The 16827-nt window shown below is 33.4% G+C and overlaps 1 protein-coding gene across 3 annotated transcripts in view; it reads left to right on the forward strand.

The window, feature by feature from the left end:
• The window catches only part of PAPOLA (poly(A) polymerase alpha), a 59007-nt gene that overhangs the window by 8588 nt on the left and 33592 nt on the right, over positions 1 to 16827 (forward strand). For all 3 annotated transcript variants that reach the window (XM_006925570.3, XM_015599625.2, XM_006925571.3), the window contains exons 2-6: positions 6956 to 7129; positions 7553 to 7619; positions 12522 to 12603; positions 15689 to 15798; positions 16244 to 16297. In XM_006925570.3, coding sequence (XP_006925632.1) covers positions 6956 to 7129; positions 7553 to 7619; positions 12522 to 12603; positions 15689 to 15798; positions 16244 to 16297 — 487 coding nt within the window. The remainder of the gene's footprint in view (positions 1 to 6955; positions 7130 to 7552; positions 7620 to 12521; positions 12604 to 15688; positions 15799 to 16243; positions 16298 to 16827) is intronic.

The following is a 16827-nucleotide window of genomic DNA, read 5'->3' on the forward strand; positions in this document are numbered from 1 at the left end:
AGGGCTCGTTCTTAGACCATTGCCAACTTTGGAGGTGTATAATATGTCTTTAATTTTTATCAGTTGTCCATCAACTTTATTTTTCTTCAATCTGGCAGAAAATGGTCGTCTCAGTTTGCTTCCCTGATTTGTAGTGAAACTTTTTTTTGGCGATTTAAGAACTCTTTATGTGTTAAGAATATTACAGTTTTGGCATAGGTTACATCTGTTTTCCTTACATCACTTGCTTTAACTTTGTTTATGATGTATTTTTGCTATATAAAAGTTGCAGTGTTTTTATGTAGACAAATCTGTTTTTGTGTATGGCTTTTGGGATTTGTATCTTGCTTAAATGTGGTTTTGAAGATAGTGTTCTTTATGACTTTTAACATTTTAAAATAGGTCTATAATTCTTATATATTTGGAAATATGGCATCTAGAATTTAGGTTTTACTTTGTATAACCAGAGCCATTTGAGTATTCCATACTTTCCTGACTGACTTGAAATAGTTGTTAGTAATAATATATCCAAAGATTGATCATTTTTTGACTGTTGGGTTGTATCGCCACTAAACTACAGTTCACGAATTATAGGAACCTGTGCTATTTGAGTTAGCTTTATAATTACTGTACCAAGTAGTTCTTGATATTTCAGAGTGTACATATTGGTTAAGTTGGATGCCTCAATTTTTGAAACAAATATCTAGCTATAATAAGCAGCCTACAATCTTATGCTAATTTTACAAAAACATTGCTATTCTTTCTTTTTATCTAAATATTTATCCTAATTAGAATCAGTTATGGGGAAAAGACAAAGCTTTTTTTGAGTATTAAAAACTTTCTATGTTTGAAAAACTCTTCAGTGTTACAAATGTGATAATTTTTAAATTCTTTCCTATCCAACTTAGAGAAGAGTATAATAAGTTCTAAGGTAAATCCATACAGATACAACTTACTAAAAATAATATAACTATAGAGGCAGAAGTGAAACTAGAGTAATATAACTAGTAGAAGTGAAATCAGGCCTGATTTCTATTTATCAGATTGCTTCTGAGTTCAGAGCAGAATTTGTAGACAGAGTTTTGAATGTCATTACCCGAAGTCATGGGATTTTTAAGGAGGCCGTGTTTTTAGGAAGATACGCTTGGTAGCACTATGGATGGTGGACTGGCATGGCAAGAGGGTAGAAGGAAGGAGTGGAACCAAAATTCCAGGAGTCAGAATTGGAGTAGTTGGAATGAAATTGTTACATAGAATGTCGTTAAAATTTAAAAAAAGGAAAAAAATTAAAAGAAAACATGGGCATGTGTCCTGTGTGAGCTTTGCCCTGATGAAAATATTTTAAATATTGTAAAAAAAATAAAACAAAAAACAAACAAAAAAACCCCATATTCTGAGGGAGAGAAGTCTGAAAATATTTAACACTGTGCCCTCTTCCTCCATCTCTCTGCTTCCCAGAAATGTAGAATGGGAGAAGGAGTGTTTGGCTGTCATTTGTGATTTTGAGAGGGAACAAAATTTGTATATGTACTGAATGTGTAGGTATATAAATCTTACTTTAATCCGGAAAGGATTAAGACTTTTAAGAATGCTTTAGTCACTTGTTAAAAACTGGCAAGATGCTTACATTAAAGGTGAATGCAAAGGAAGAATAAGGATAGAAATATAAAACAGAGGAAGAAATTAGGGTACTAAAATAGTTCTTACAGTAATACAGTGGTATTTGGATTTTTGTAGAGAACTTTCTGGATTGCCACCAGTTTTACTCTAAGAATTCAGGCAGTATCCTAAAGGTAAATACAAGTCATGTTTGTGAGATGAAAATAAATCAGTTGCTCAGGAAAAGCACAAGTGTTCTTGATACCGAATCCCAGAAATTTATTGAGTCACACATACTGGAGCTCTATATCTGGTTTGTTTTTCCCCTCATTGTTTCGCATAATTGTAGAAGTTTTATTTTTAAAATAGAATAATGTCTGAAGAAAACTAAATACTCTAAAAAATGTCTCTAGAATGTGATAGACATAGAACTAATACATTAGACATTAGACAATATATGTCTAATGTATTAGTTCCAGAATGTGAGGAAGAGCTTTACATTCTTGAGATTGACAGCTCTCTGATAATACGGTTCCAGGAAAGAGTAAAGCAGAATCCTTCAAATTACCCAATTTGGAGTGTGTTTGTTAGAAACAGAATAGCAACATAAAGATCCTTAAATTGTTTTATCACTCTACTTAATTTCTAACATTAACATTAAATGGAAAAACTTACTCCATTTAAAGTATAATCATGGTTAATGTTTCTACTGGGACACTGGAAATCCAAAGCATCTGGCAGCCTGGAATTCCAAGCCCTGCCACTTAGCTAAGATTAAGCCATTTTTATTGGAGGCACAGGTATCTCGTAACTTTCAAAATATGTATTTGTTTCTTTCCTTTGGTTGTGATTTATTTTTAATTATTTTATACATGTTCTCACTTGAATTAACATGCTCTATATGTATACTTGAATTAGATATATGTTCTACGTGTATACATATAAATATGTGTTGTATATATCCTTTCTTGAATTAGATGGGATAAATAAATGTGGTTTTATCATAGATGATGTGACGACATTTTGAATAAAGTAAATAAAAATTTGTGACTTGCATTTATATGATTAGTTTCCCCATCAAAAGGTTAACATGGAAACTGATGTAGATGGCAGCATTTCTCATTAGGGTGAGCAAGCTTGGTGTGAATTTAGAAACCTGAGTCTTTCTTAATGTTCTGGTAATATAGTTGAAGTAGATGAGCTTTTACAAGTTTTTTTAATGTGACAGTGAAAAATGCATATCTGAGAGAGGTAAAAATGAGATATATAAGCGAGGAATCTTAACCCTATAGAGAATGGGTACTCATTTTGTTGTTGATCTAAACTCAACTGGTAATGAATTTAACCCCTTTAGAAAGTAAAAGAATGAAGGAAAACCTATTACTTGCTCAGAACAAACAAAAACAAAACAATTAAGTAGAGATTTATTACTCGAAATTAGGAAACTTACCAGAGCAAAGGGGTCTGTCTCCCTGTGCGTGTCTAAGTCAATGAGATGAGTACAGGTTTTGCATCAAAGAAAGTAAGGGTTTATTTTAGAGACTTGGAAGTCCCTGAGATACAGGTGAGCTATCCTTCTCAAAAACCTGTCTCCTCGTGTGACTCCAGGGGATAGATTATATAGGGGAAAAATCCTTGGTCATGGAAACTAAGGGAGTTGGGGTCATGGGCTACTGATTGGAGGCGGCTGGGGTAATTGATCTGGTTCTAGATTCAGCTATGGCATCATCAGACCTTCTGGTTCTGGGGTTGGTGGGGCTGTTCTGCCACTGTGGACCGGGAGCTGAAACACACCTAAAACCAGACGTTATCCTTAGTTGAAGGGAAACTTACTGTCCTCATGATCAGAGACCTGAGGCTTTATTCTTAAAAGATTTGACACTGGCTGGAAGCTTATGTCTTAAGGTTTAATGGTTAAGGGAGTGGGCATACAAAGGTGGAAGGATAAGGGTGGAAAAAAAGCAAGTGCTTCACAATGCCATTACCTAGGCAAAACTAGCTCGAATCTAAGAAAAAGCTGTAAGCAAAATCTGGGTGCGGTTATGAGTCCTCTCTTTCTTTTGATCATTCCCCAATCTTGAAGGAATAGGGGCAATGACCACTCTGGCTACTTTCTTACATCCAGTTGAAAATATTCTTTAGTTCCGGGTTTACCATGAATACTCTTAACTATGTTTGCTTTTTCCCTGGGAGCCCTGCTTTCAGTCTTGAAGATGAGATATTTAGTCAAAAAGATAGTCTCTTAACAGAAAACACAGTTTGATAAAGATTATCAATATATTCTATCCTGTAATCATAAACATGGCCTTCCTTTTCAGAGGGTAGCCAGAAGATTGTCTAATGGGTCTTTCTCACAACTTGTAGCTAAGTAGCTTTCTTCATGATTCTTTTTATCCAAGTCTCAACTTCCCAGAGGTGTAATGTAGGTGTAGCATAGTGTGTTAGCTACTGTATAAGACACCTTGTTTCGCCAGCAAGGACTTTAAAGGAATCCTCATTTCTAGGACCCTGTGCCAAGGACTCTAAGGTGATCTGTTGGAGTCTTAGAGCTTGAATAGTAGAATAGGCCAAACGGCTGACTGTATAGGTTAACTTCCATAATATTAAGTATTTAATAAAAGATATGTCTATGAAAACAAAAGAACAAAGTTTAATAATCAGCAAATTATAAACCAGCTTCTGAGTTTGTAAGGCTGTCAAGATTTCTAGATGTAAGGCTAGAGGCATCTTTTGTAGTTTGAAATGTCCCTGATGATGTCATCAAGTGCTAAGGTAAACTTCCTGCGTGGCTTACATAGCATCAGTCACTGAGATTGTTTAACCATGAGCTGTTGTGGCAGTTTTCTAGATTTTATGTCAAGTTGTTCATCTTTAGCTTGCATGGCTTTGAAAAAAAAAAAAGGCAGTTTTAGTCCTCAGTGATTCCTAGTCCAAAGATTAGGAGAAAAGGTGGAAATACATTGGAGAATCATAGCCAGATATTAGAGGAAACCAGAATTCAGGATCCAGTCCAATTTACAAGTAGAAAACAATACAAAATACAATGAACAGCACTAGATCTAATATACACAAAGATACAATTTCTAATGAAACATGTATTCTCTCTAATCATCCCTTTGCTCTAGTAACAAAAACATGAATTCAGTTTACACTTTGAAAGCTCTTCTTGCTTGAACCAACTCTACGTAGAATGAACTTTACACTTGTTTTCATTTCTGGCTCTACTCAAGTTAAAAAATCATTTATATAAGTATTTATAATCCTGAGATAGTCATGAAGGGTCGTAGTTTACTTGGAGAAACTCATGAAGCAGTGAACAATACAAGAAAATGTAATTAATCTAGGATATTTGGTAAGTGTACTTTTTTTTCCATTTAATTCCAATTCGTCTGAAAAAAGTATGGTGTCAAGGAGCAGTCTGAAATGACTAGGCAGTTTTGAGGGCCATTTTTTTGATGTCAGTTTTATGGAACCTGATAACTTTTGATTGATGAAAATACCTCAGCTCAGACATTATGAATGCACTTGCACTTAATTTGTATGTTTTAACCAGAGGAGATGCATAAATTTGAAAAGTAGAACGTTAATGTAAGAGTTTTTAGATAGCATTTAGTGCTTATGTGGATCTCTAGCTCTGTGAATTAACATCCCAGCCTTGTGTAGCTATGCAATTTAGATTAAAGGAATAGGGGGAAGTGATCCGACATGAATTAGCTGCTGTAAGAGATAATAAATCTGATATTTATTTAGTAAATGTTACTGTAAAGTCTGTGTTAAAATTGAGACAATGCAAAACTAGACTAGGAAACATTGATTAGATGACATAAATAGTCCAGTGGCTGATTAGTAAGAAGCAGTATGGACTACCTGACATTCTTAGGTCTCTATTGATACCGGAAAACAAAATGCAAAACACAGTTCAGCAGTCACAATATGAAACCAGAACCCAGGGGATAGGTATAGTAAATGCATAATGGGATTTACCTGCATAGGGTTCTTGGATTTGGCATATTATTGCTTAAGTAGATTATTGCACTTTTACCCTTTTCTCGTTTGGGGGACGGGGGGAGGGGAAGCTTGCTGCTAGCGTTAATTTAACATCAGGCGTAGGAATGCCATGTTTTCTAGGATTTGACATTCTCAGTGATCGAGAATTACTGTATTTTGTAAATGGAAATACCACCACTAAAAACAGAATGCTGTTAATAGAATGGTGTCATTTGTTTCCAAAGGCTATTGATTACAGCAATGTGGAAATAATAGTAAAAGTAAGATATTTCACGGCAAACTTTGGAGATAAGGTTAGGGTTGTAATCCGTGAGTTATCTCGGGGTAAACACTGCAGTCATAAGCAGCGCCGGCAAGTATTCTCTTGGCAAATGGGAAATGGGTTAATTTAAAAAAGAAAAGTGTATTTAGAACTTAAGAAAAAAGAGTATGTAAAATAAACACTTAATTTATTAAGGAATAGAATTTGGGGAATATAACTGATCCAGATGTTAGGTTCTTCCCTTAGCTCCTACCTGGTTTTGTCTGTTATTTGGCTTGTTAGTTTTAAAATAATAATTGTGCTACTTATCTTTAGAATCCTTGTCCACTAACTTAAAAAGTTAAGTATTTTAATAGCATGGATAAAAACCAAGAATTGTTTTCACTAGAAAACAAGTCAAATTAATTTCCTAAAGTCTTTAAAGCATGCCATGCCTGTATACCAGTTACAATCTTTTTGATTGTAAAAATCTAAATTTCTCTTAAAATGGAAAAAACTTTCAGACTAGCATCATTGTTGAAGTGTAAATCTCTTACTAAAAATCTGTAACACGCTTAGTGTGAGTATAATTCTCCCTCCCCCCCAAATTATGTTTGTTATGTTTGTCATATGCTTTGTGATCTGAGTTTTAGTCATTGTGAGTCAGATGTTAAGTTACATTTTGGGTATCTCTTGTATTGGTAAATAGTGGGGTTTTTTTTGTTTGTTTGTTTGTTTGTATGTTTTTCATTGCTTTAGAAAGAACAATGTAACAGATATTTGACTCCTTTTCAAGAAGTAACATTTTCTCAGTTCACTTTTATTCTAGATCGCATTTTCTCCGGTAGTGTATTTGATCTGGATTCTTACAGTTTTAGATATTTGGGTAGTGATAAAGTTGAGTCCTTGGAGTAGGAGGAGAAATAGTATTTTCATTTAGTCACTTGCTTTTGGTTACTTTTTTTGTAATACATACAAAATGTCTTTTCAAAGTAAAGTTTTTTGGGGTATGGCAGGACACCAACTATGTTTAGAAATGTGTTTTACTAAAGCAGTTTTTCTAGTCATGCTTATTTGTTTCAAATTGTAGAAATTTTTGGCAGTAATTTTACCCAATTCCATTTGTAGTCCAGTTACAACGCAGGGATCACAACAAACACAGCCGCCACAGAAGCACTATGGCATTACCTCTCCTATCAGCTTAGCAGCCCCCAAGGAGACTGATTGCCTGCTTACACAGAAACTAATTGAGACTCTGAAGCCCTTTGGGGTTTTTGAAGAGGAAGAGGAACTGCAGCGCAGGTAAGTGTGTGTGTGTGTATACACATAAACGTGTGTGTGTGTGTGTGTGTATAGAAAAACAATAAGCTAATTTTTAGGCATTTTCTACTCAGAAAGTTAGAATTCTGCCAAATCTATGTCTGTTTCAGATAAGATTGATACTTAGAAAAGCCTTTTCTTACGTAAGAGTTCTATTCCCTTAATTTTGTTTGATGCTTTTGGTTATTATAGTACAGAATTGTCAAGAGAAAGGGGAATGCTTTACTCAGCTAAAGGAATGCCTACACAATGTAACAGTGCCTATGATAGCTAAGTACTACATACTTTCTTTCTGATAACTTGAAAACTTTAAAATTTAAGAAGCCACCTCTTAAAACCTTTTTCATTTTAATAAGTAATGATTTGGAATAACAACTTCATTATTGATATTCGCTCTATCAACAGGATTTTAATTTTGGGAAAATTAAATAACCTTGTAAAAGAGTGGATACGAGAAATCAGTGAAAGCAAGGTAAGATGACTTATTTGTATGTGAAATAATTTGCCAGCTGAACGTAGCAACAGTCATTGCTGGTTGATAACCTGTCATATCGAACCTATTCTTTTTTGAGTAGATTTAGAATCTTTAATGCAGAGTCCATTTTAGACTGTTGATAACATAATTTATATTTTGTTTCTGCTTATTTTTAAAGCAGGAAAAACAACTGAATTCAGTGATTTTTATAAGTGCTTTTTGGTTGCAACATTTCAAAGCTGAAACTCAGTAATTACTTGGTACTCTTTATTGAAATAGTAAATATTTCTCTGGAAAGGTGATTTAAAAATGTATATTAGAGAATCTTGTTACCTTTTAAGAAATCCTACAACAATGAGTATTTTTTAGGTTTTCAGGTATTAAACTCTCTAACTCTTCTATTTAGTTTTTTATAATAACATTCTCTGAGTTCCTAATACTTTATTATGAAAAGTCATACACGCAACTGCTGAATCCATGACTGGGCTTCTGGTAAAGGATAATGTATTCTTAGAATTATGTATGGAATTCATTTGACCCATTTTTAAAAATTCCCCAAATTGTGTTGATTTTTCCAAAGTAGTACAAAATGCATATTTAATCTATAATACAGCTGAAAAATTGATGGAAAGAACCAAGTGTAGACAAAACTGTGAGAGGATATTAGCATAGAAGAAAAGTCTTTTGGTTTTAGTCAAGCATATATTTTTTTCTTAAAACAGTGTATATGTATTTCAAGTAACTGATTAAAACTAATTTTGCAGTGGCAGTATTCTAAGTTGTGGACTACTACCTATTGCTCATTGATAGTTTGATCAAAATGAGATTTTTGAAAAGGAAGTTTTTTTTTGAGTTGAGCAAAAAGATGTCCAAGTTTAAGTATGTTTTATTCATCTTTTGAATTGTTTCCTTAACCTTGTGTTGAAAACATAGATTTGTTTTAATGGCTTTTAAAAGTATGTTTAAGTTTAAAAATGTAATCAAGTAGACAAGTCTGGAACTTAAATTTATTTAAAGTGAAATAAGAGTATTGTCTCACTGGCAGTTTTCGGTACTTGAGTGCTTATTAGTAAGTTTCTTTAACCAGCAATTCTTTTGTTTTTAAATTTTTTAGCTTTAAGTTACAGTTGATTTTCAATATTATATTAGTTTCAGGTGTATAGCATAGTGGTTAGACATTTATAAAATTTATTAAGTGATCCCCCGATAAGTCTTGTACCTCCGTGGCGCCATACATACTTATTACAGTATTACTAACTGTATTCCCTATGCTGTACTTTACATCCCCATAACTGCTTTGTAACTGCCAATTTTTACTTCTTAATCCCTTCACCTTTTTCACCCAACATCCCCTCTCCCCCAACCCCTCTTCCATCTGGGAACCATCAGTATTGAGAAAAATTGTTTGGATTAATGAAATTAATGCTTATTCCTGTTCTGGTGTATCTGTGTTCTTTTCTTTATAGCCTGATTCTGTAAGTGTAAGTAATAAGTTGGTTAGAGAATGGGGCTAAAGAGGTTAGGTTTCACAAATTTTGATCTTTTTATCCACTTTTGGTAGAGAGAATTTCTTCTTCAGCTGGCTAGTTTTAAGACTTGATATAGGATTTCTTGATATTGTCACTATTAATATTTTTGGACCAGCTAATTCTTTCTTAGGGGGCTATCCTGTGTATCATAAGATGTCAGTAACTAGCATCCCTGGCCTCTTCCTATTTGATGCACTGCCCTCACCCCATTTACTGACATTGCGACAACCAAAAACGTCTCTAGACGTTACCATATGTTCCCTGAGAGGCAGAATCATTGCTGGTTGAGAACTACTGATTTAATGTATAATTATAATTTATAATACTTTGGGGGAAATTAGATAAAATTTGAATTATACTTTAGTTATCTGGTTTGTTTGCCCTCTAATACTATCTGGAGACTTAAAAAATAAAAAGATTTTATACTTAAAAATGTTTTTCTATGACCTGAATGATGAAATCTTGATTTCTGAGTTACAATTATTGTAATAAACACATGGATGTTTTCAAGTGTACTAATTAGCCAATAGCTACATGTGGCTATTTCAGTTTAAATTAATTAATTAAGCATTCAGTTCCTCAACCATGCCAGCTACATTTCAAGTGCTTAGTAGTTAAATGTAGCTAGTGGCTACTTTTTTGGACAGTTCTATTAGACCGTCCTATCCAAAAGATATGTTTGTTTTACTAGAGATGTCCAAGATCACTGTTCTCAGGTAGTTTCTTCCTAAATTCCTTTGTAGATCTATTTCTGCACACATCTTACTGGCTTAATTGAAAAACTAGGCCAGCTTTTCAAGTGAGTTTTTAAAATATCTAAATATAGGCAGACAAAGGCCTTGACTACTTAAAAAAAAAAAATAGAAAATGACCAAAGTTATTACATATGTATATTTGGGGGCATCATAAGAATATGGGGCCCCATGACAGATTGAGTAGTTAAGGCTTATATAACATAGTCTTTAAATTTTTTAAAAACATTTGTTTTTCAGTTATAGTCGGCATACAATATTAAATTAGTTCCAGGTATACAACATAGTGATTAGACATTTATATACCTTATGAAGTCCTGATAAGCCTAGAATCCCTCTGACACCATACATAGTTATTACAGTATTTTTTACTATATTCCTTGTGCTGTACTTTACATCCCCATGACTATTTTTATAACTGGCAATTTGCATTTTGTAATCCCTTTCACTTTTTTCACTCATCTCCCCAAACCCCCTCCCATCTGGCAACCATCAGTTTGTTCTCAGTACCTATGAGTTTATTTTTGTTTTGTTGATTTTGTTTTTTAGATTCCACATGTAAATGAAATCATATGGTATTTGTTTTCTTCTGACTTGCTTAGCTTGGTCCATACATATTGTTGCAAATGGCAAGATTTTGTTCTTTTCTGTGGCTGAGTAATATTCCATTACGTTCTCTATTCATATCTTCTCTATTCATTTGTCTGTAAGTGGACACTTAGGTTGCTTCCATATTTGGCTATTGTAAATAATGCTGCAATGAACATAGGGGTGCATATAGCTTTTCAAATTAGTTGTTTGGATTTCTTCAGATAAATACCCAGAAGTGGGATTGCTGGGTCTTATGGTAGTTCTATTTTTAATTTTTTGAGGAACCTCCATACTGTTTTCCATAGTGGCGGCACCCATTTACAATCTCACCAACACTTGTCTGATGATTTGTTGATAGCGATTCTGACAGGTGTGAGATGATATCTCCTTGTGGTTTTAATTTGCATTTCCTTGATGATTAGTGATGTTGAACATCTTTTCATCTGTGTCCTCTTTGGAGAAATATCAATTCAGGTCCTCTGCCCATTTTTTAAATCAGATTTTTTTTTGATGTTTAGTTCCTTACATATTTTGGAGATTAACCCCTTATCAGATGTATCATTGATGGATATATTCTTCCATTCAGTAGGATGTCTTTTCATTTTGTTGATGGTTTCTTTTGCTTTGCAAAAACTTTTTTAGTTTGATGTAGTCCCATTTGTTTATTTTTTTGTTTGTTTTCCTTTCCTGAGAAGACATAGTAAAAAAAATATTGCTGTGAGCGATGTCAAAATGTTTACTGCTTGATTTCTTCTGGGAGTATGGTTTCAGGTCTTATATTTGTCTTTAATCCATTTGACTTTATTTTTGTATATGGGGTAAGAAAGTGATCCAACTTCATTTTTGGGGGTGAGGCATGTGTCTGTTTAGTTTTCTCAACACCATTTATCAAAGAGAGTGTCTCATTTTCTTAGATTAATTGAGTGGATAGTTGTGGGTTTATTTCTAGGCTTTTTCTGTTCTGTTCTATTGATCTATGTGTGTGTTTTTATGCCAGTACCGTGCTGTTTTTATTATTGTAGCCTTATAGTATAGTTTGATAAGTAGTGTTATCCTTCTAACTTTGTTGTTCTTTCTCAATATTGCTTTGGCTATGTAGGCTCTTTTCTTATTCCAGGCCTTGACTACTTTTAACAGATGTAATATTATACATTAGATTGTCAGTTTTCTATAAGTGATGATTAAATATGTCCTTAAAAAACAGGGGAGTTCCTTAATCTTTGCAGTTTATTTCTAGGGTACTTAAAATATAAAGTAACACTTCACTTATGACATTTTTGGCAGGGCACGGGGGAAGAGTAGTCTCTTTTATGCACTGGTACTGAGTAAAATTTTACTATACTGAGTATTAGAAGGTAAAGAGAAATATTGATCTAGTACATATTAAAATTGTTTTTTGGAGGGACAGGCATCATCCTTCCCACCAGGGCCATTAAGTATTCACTATGGTACTTTATAGTAGTGCCAGGGTAAGGAGGGTGATTTTTAAATGCTTTCCTTTCTCCTTATTTCTGCTGTTTCTACTCTTAAGACACCATCATTAAGTTTTCTTCTGTTCAGAATCATCACACCAAAGTCTTTTGGAAATCTAAAAAATTAAACTATTATGTAGGAGTATTGGCCTTTAAAGTAAATCAGTTTCGATATGGGAAAATTATACTCTGATATACTATGGGGTATTCTGTGTTATCACTGAATACAGTCTTTTAAGCAATCTATGTGTTTTGTTATATTCTAATATTTCATGGTTTATGCAGCATCTTTGTCATGAATAAAATCTCTGATTCTAACACCACTCCTCTATCACAGTCCTCTTTAAAACAGTTTCCAGAAATATAGTAAGGGTCTTCACTAAGGAACGCTCATTAAAAGCTGAAAATTGCTTGTAGAGCTTAAAGAGTTTGTTTACCCTTTATATAAATTTGCTCTGAAATTTTACGTGTGTTTTTTTTAATGTGCAGTGTTATTTGAAATAATTTCTTTAGTGCTCCACTGGCAAAATAACCATTTTTTGTTTGTTTCAACAGAATCTTCCACAATCTGTAATTGAAAATGTTGGAGGAAAAATTTTTACATTTGGATCTTACAGATTAGGAGTACACACTAAAGGTAAATACTGTTTTAATTATTTTGACAAGGAATATTTTTTTTATTTCTTAAAAGTTAAGAATAATGTATTCATTTCAGTTGCTTGTGGTGTATCATCACATAGCTTAAGTTTGCGTTAAAGACAGTACTTCAGGGAGCCTAAATTTGTTAAGAAAGAAAATGATGGCTTCTATGCCTGCATTAATGCTGTATTAAGTAAAATTTAAAATTCAGTTCCTCAGTAGAAGTAGCCACATTTTAAATGTTAAATAGCCACAATGGCCAGTGGCTACCATACTGGAAAGTGCAGATACAGAACATTTTTCCCATCGGAGAATTCTTTTGAACAGTGCTGCTCTCTGTGTCATTTTCTCTACCTGAAGAATATTAGTCTGGAAATCAGAACAAAAATGAATTAAAGCTTTTTACAAAACGAAAATCTGTGGATTGTCTTTTCCTCGTCCTTTATTATAGTTCTAACATACAGTTAAGCAAAAACCAAACCAAGAAAGTATGTTATCTGCAGCCACTGATAATCACTGTCAATATTTTCTTATTTACACTGGTTGTTTTTTCTTCTGTGCAAATAAATACACAGTAAACATGTTATTGTGGCAGAGAACATTTACCAAGCATTTTCTTCTTACTGAGCATGGAGCTAAAATGTTTTTCGTCTTCACTGTCTTATTCCTCAGTACTCTTATTCTCATGCAATATATAGGAGTCTGAGGGTAAAGACATAGTAAAACTCGAACAACTTTTCCCAGCCATTTCTTGGCAGAACTAGAATTCTAACTTAGGCATTCTGAGTCTGTATTTTTCACCTGTTAACTACTGGCCTTTTTGTTAAAAGTACCTGCCAGTATGTATGTGTTCTCTTTGTTCTGGCATCCTTCCTTTCTCTTATCTCCCACTGCTTCGTGCCAGTAGTAGTGTAGTGCATAGTCTTCTGCTTCATGAGTATACCGAATACACATACAGCTTTCATAGTGTGCCATAGCTGTTGAGTCTTTTAGGAAAATGACTGTGTTGCCTGATTTCACATTGATCTCTGTTTTGTGATCCCAGTTACTGATCTCAATCATCTTTTTTTGTGTTCTCCTTATATACTCAGTGCTGGTCTCCTGTCAAGCACTAAAAAACAAATATCTTACCATGGTCTGCCTCAGTGGATTCTTGCCAATGGTCTTTTTTGAAGTTTATTCTGTAGGTCCCATTTAGGGGCCAGATAGGAGCCTATAAGCACCAGTCCACATAATGTATAGAATAAAACTGTATTTCTTTGTTTCTCTAATGAGCATGGCTGACTAATAACATCAAGATGTTGGGTCTGTTCTTGAATAATTCCCTCTCTTCACCATTAAAATCCTGTCTGCGTCACTTTTCTTTGACTTGACTCCCAGTTCACCTGGGCCACTGAAGCTAGAAGATGCTGCATGAAAAAACATATTCCATTAGTCAGGATCATGTTATTCCTATATTGACCAGTATTTTTTTTTAAAGGGAAGGGTGTAGTTTTAGAGGCTCACCAGTATAATGTTAACAGATTCTAAACAGCAAATACACCCATCCCTCAATTCATGTGGATTACCTGTTCACACGTCTTTTTTTAATGCAAAAGAAAAGAATTCCCCAGTATGAAAAAAAATACTAAAGAAATAGACAAATGTCATAAACATATTTATTTCACATATTTTCAGAAAAAAATGCTAATGAAAAATCAAAAACTAAATTTTTTTGCTGTTGGTGTCTGCACTGTAATCGAAAGTAGACAACCATCTCTTTTTTAATGACACAAAGTCACTGTCTTAATCGCTCGAAATATTTGGAAGTACTACTTCGGTTTTATTATTTGTGTTTATGTTTTTGGATGATCTTTTTCCATCCCCATCTTTTGCCAGGTTTTCATAAATTCTTTGATATTCACTGCAACATTTTAAAAAATCTTTTTGAAATTTTAAGGCTTTTTAGATTTTTGGATCAATGTCTAGAATTGTAGTTTCCAGTTTTGTGGCCAGTTGAAGAGCTTTGTAAATATTTTCTGCAGTGAATGAAACTGGTTCAAGGTCACTGCCGTATTCATCATTAGGATGGGCTTCATATATTAAGTGAATTAATTCATTATCAGTTAATGTGTGATCAACTAGTAATTTGTTAATATCATCTACATTCAAATTGTCAGAACCTTCTTAGAATTTATTTAATAAATTAGTAATGCCAGTTAATCCTTCAGTTGTTGGGAACAATATTCCCTGGTACAATCACTTCTGGCCATACTGCTTTCCAGCAAGCATTTAAAGTTGACTTTATATCACTCAAAGCTAAAGCAATACTCTTGATACAACTTAAAATTGTGTATTTATTCCAGGCTTCTATAACTGTAAATTATCTTTAAGCTTATTAAAAATATCATTACAATGCCGTTAACATTTTTTTCAGTTTTTTAAAAATAAACTTTTTTTTAGAACAGTTTTAGATTCACTGAAAAATTGTCAAGATAGTACAGAGTTCTCATACACCCCTGTATGTAGTTTCCCCTGCAATAACATACTTAATCTTAAAGATGGAATTAATACCTTTAAAGGTGGAATTAATGCCTTTAAAGGTTGGATCAAGGAAGTTGTATTTGGTGGCAAATGTAGAACTTGTATATTTGAATATTATAAATTGTGTGGATAACCAGTTGCATTATCAAAAAGTAAAGTATTTTAAAAGGAAGACATTTTCCTTCAAATTTTCAGCTTTTACATCAAACATTTTTAAAACCAATCCCAAAAAACATCAGTGGTCACCTGATTTTTTATTTGCTGCCCAGTGAACAAGATTATTAGTAATTTTGTGTTAGTATTAGTTGCTAAGTTAAGCTATTGTTTTTTAGAGAGTAATCACCAATAATGGAAATGAAAAAGAACAGCGTAAAATTAGACCACATAAATGGAAACCGTGTATAAAAAGTCCGTGTAAATGGGGAATATTTATTGCATATAAAAAAACTCACGTCAAAAAAATACTGCATAAATCAAGGGATGGGTGTACTGCCATGATTAAGATGCAAAATCATTTTCTTCTGATAGTAATTAATGGTTGATGGGCTTAATTTTTTTAGGTGCCGATATTGATGCGTTGTGTGTTGCACCAAGACATGTTGATCGAAGTGACTTTTTCACCTCATTCTATGATAAGTTGAAATTACAGGAAGAAGTAAAAGATTTAAGAGTGCGTAAATGCTTGGGGTGAAAGGGGAGGAGCTATAAACTAGTCATTTGAATGAATTTTTTGGTATAGTCATCATTTATTGAGCTCTTGAAGTTTGCCAAACCCTTTTAAGTGCTTACTATGTATGCTTGCATTTGTTCTCTACAGCAGGCCTAAAGTCATAAATCTGTAATCTCCTCGTGTACAGAGTAGGAAACGAAGCAAACAAAATAAATACAGTGTAGTTTGGCCACTGTCTAAGTGGCAGGAATGAAGGATTTGAAGTTAAGTTTGATTGAAGAGCCTAGTGTGTTACAGCTAGTTACTGAGAACCTAGTCTGTGTCAAGCATTCTGCTAAGTTATTTTTAAACAATATCCAGTGTCACATCCATTTAATAGTACTAAAACTAGTATAGGTCTGATGTATAGTTTCAGAGACACTGAACTTGTTTGATTTTCTTACAGGCTGTTGAAGAGGCGTTTGTGCCAGTTATCAAACTGTGTTTTGATGGGATAGAGGTAAGACGTAGTTCAGATAGACAGTTTTTTGCTATGTGTAATTTTGATTGATGTAGGTTAAAAACATGATTTATTTTAAAGTTTTATAATTAGTGAGGTGGTGTAATACTAAGAATTAAGTTTTTTTAATGGAAGTGACTACCCATTCTTTGTGGAATACCATTTTTAGTCTTATAAAAGAGTGTAGTGAAATTAGCTAAAATATAAGAATGAAGTAATGGAATATTGACAATGAAATGCTGCTACAAAACAGTTTACTTCCTATTTTTTCTGTATGCAAATTTAGTATACTTTTTAGTCTCATTAAGACAACACAATATATTTTTACAAATAGAACTTTGCCTTTTCTTTATTTGAATATTGAAGTTGAGAGAAAATTGTGACCTGATATTATGTATGATGAAATATTTTATGATAGGGAAGTATATATGAGCCCAAATTCTTGAGATGATGTACATTTCTTTTTGCTGCTTTCAACATGTAGTGAAAATAATAAGAACAAAGCTGACAGAGGAGAAATTTTAGTTATT

Source organism: Pteropus alecto, unplaced genomic scaffold, assembly GCF_000325575.1.
Source record: "Pteropus alecto unplaced genomic scaffold, ASM32557v1 scaffold8, whole genome shotgun sequence".
Classification (NCBI taxonomy): Eukaryota; Metazoa; Chordata; class Mammalia; order Chiroptera; family Pteropodidae; genus Pteropus; species Pteropus alecto.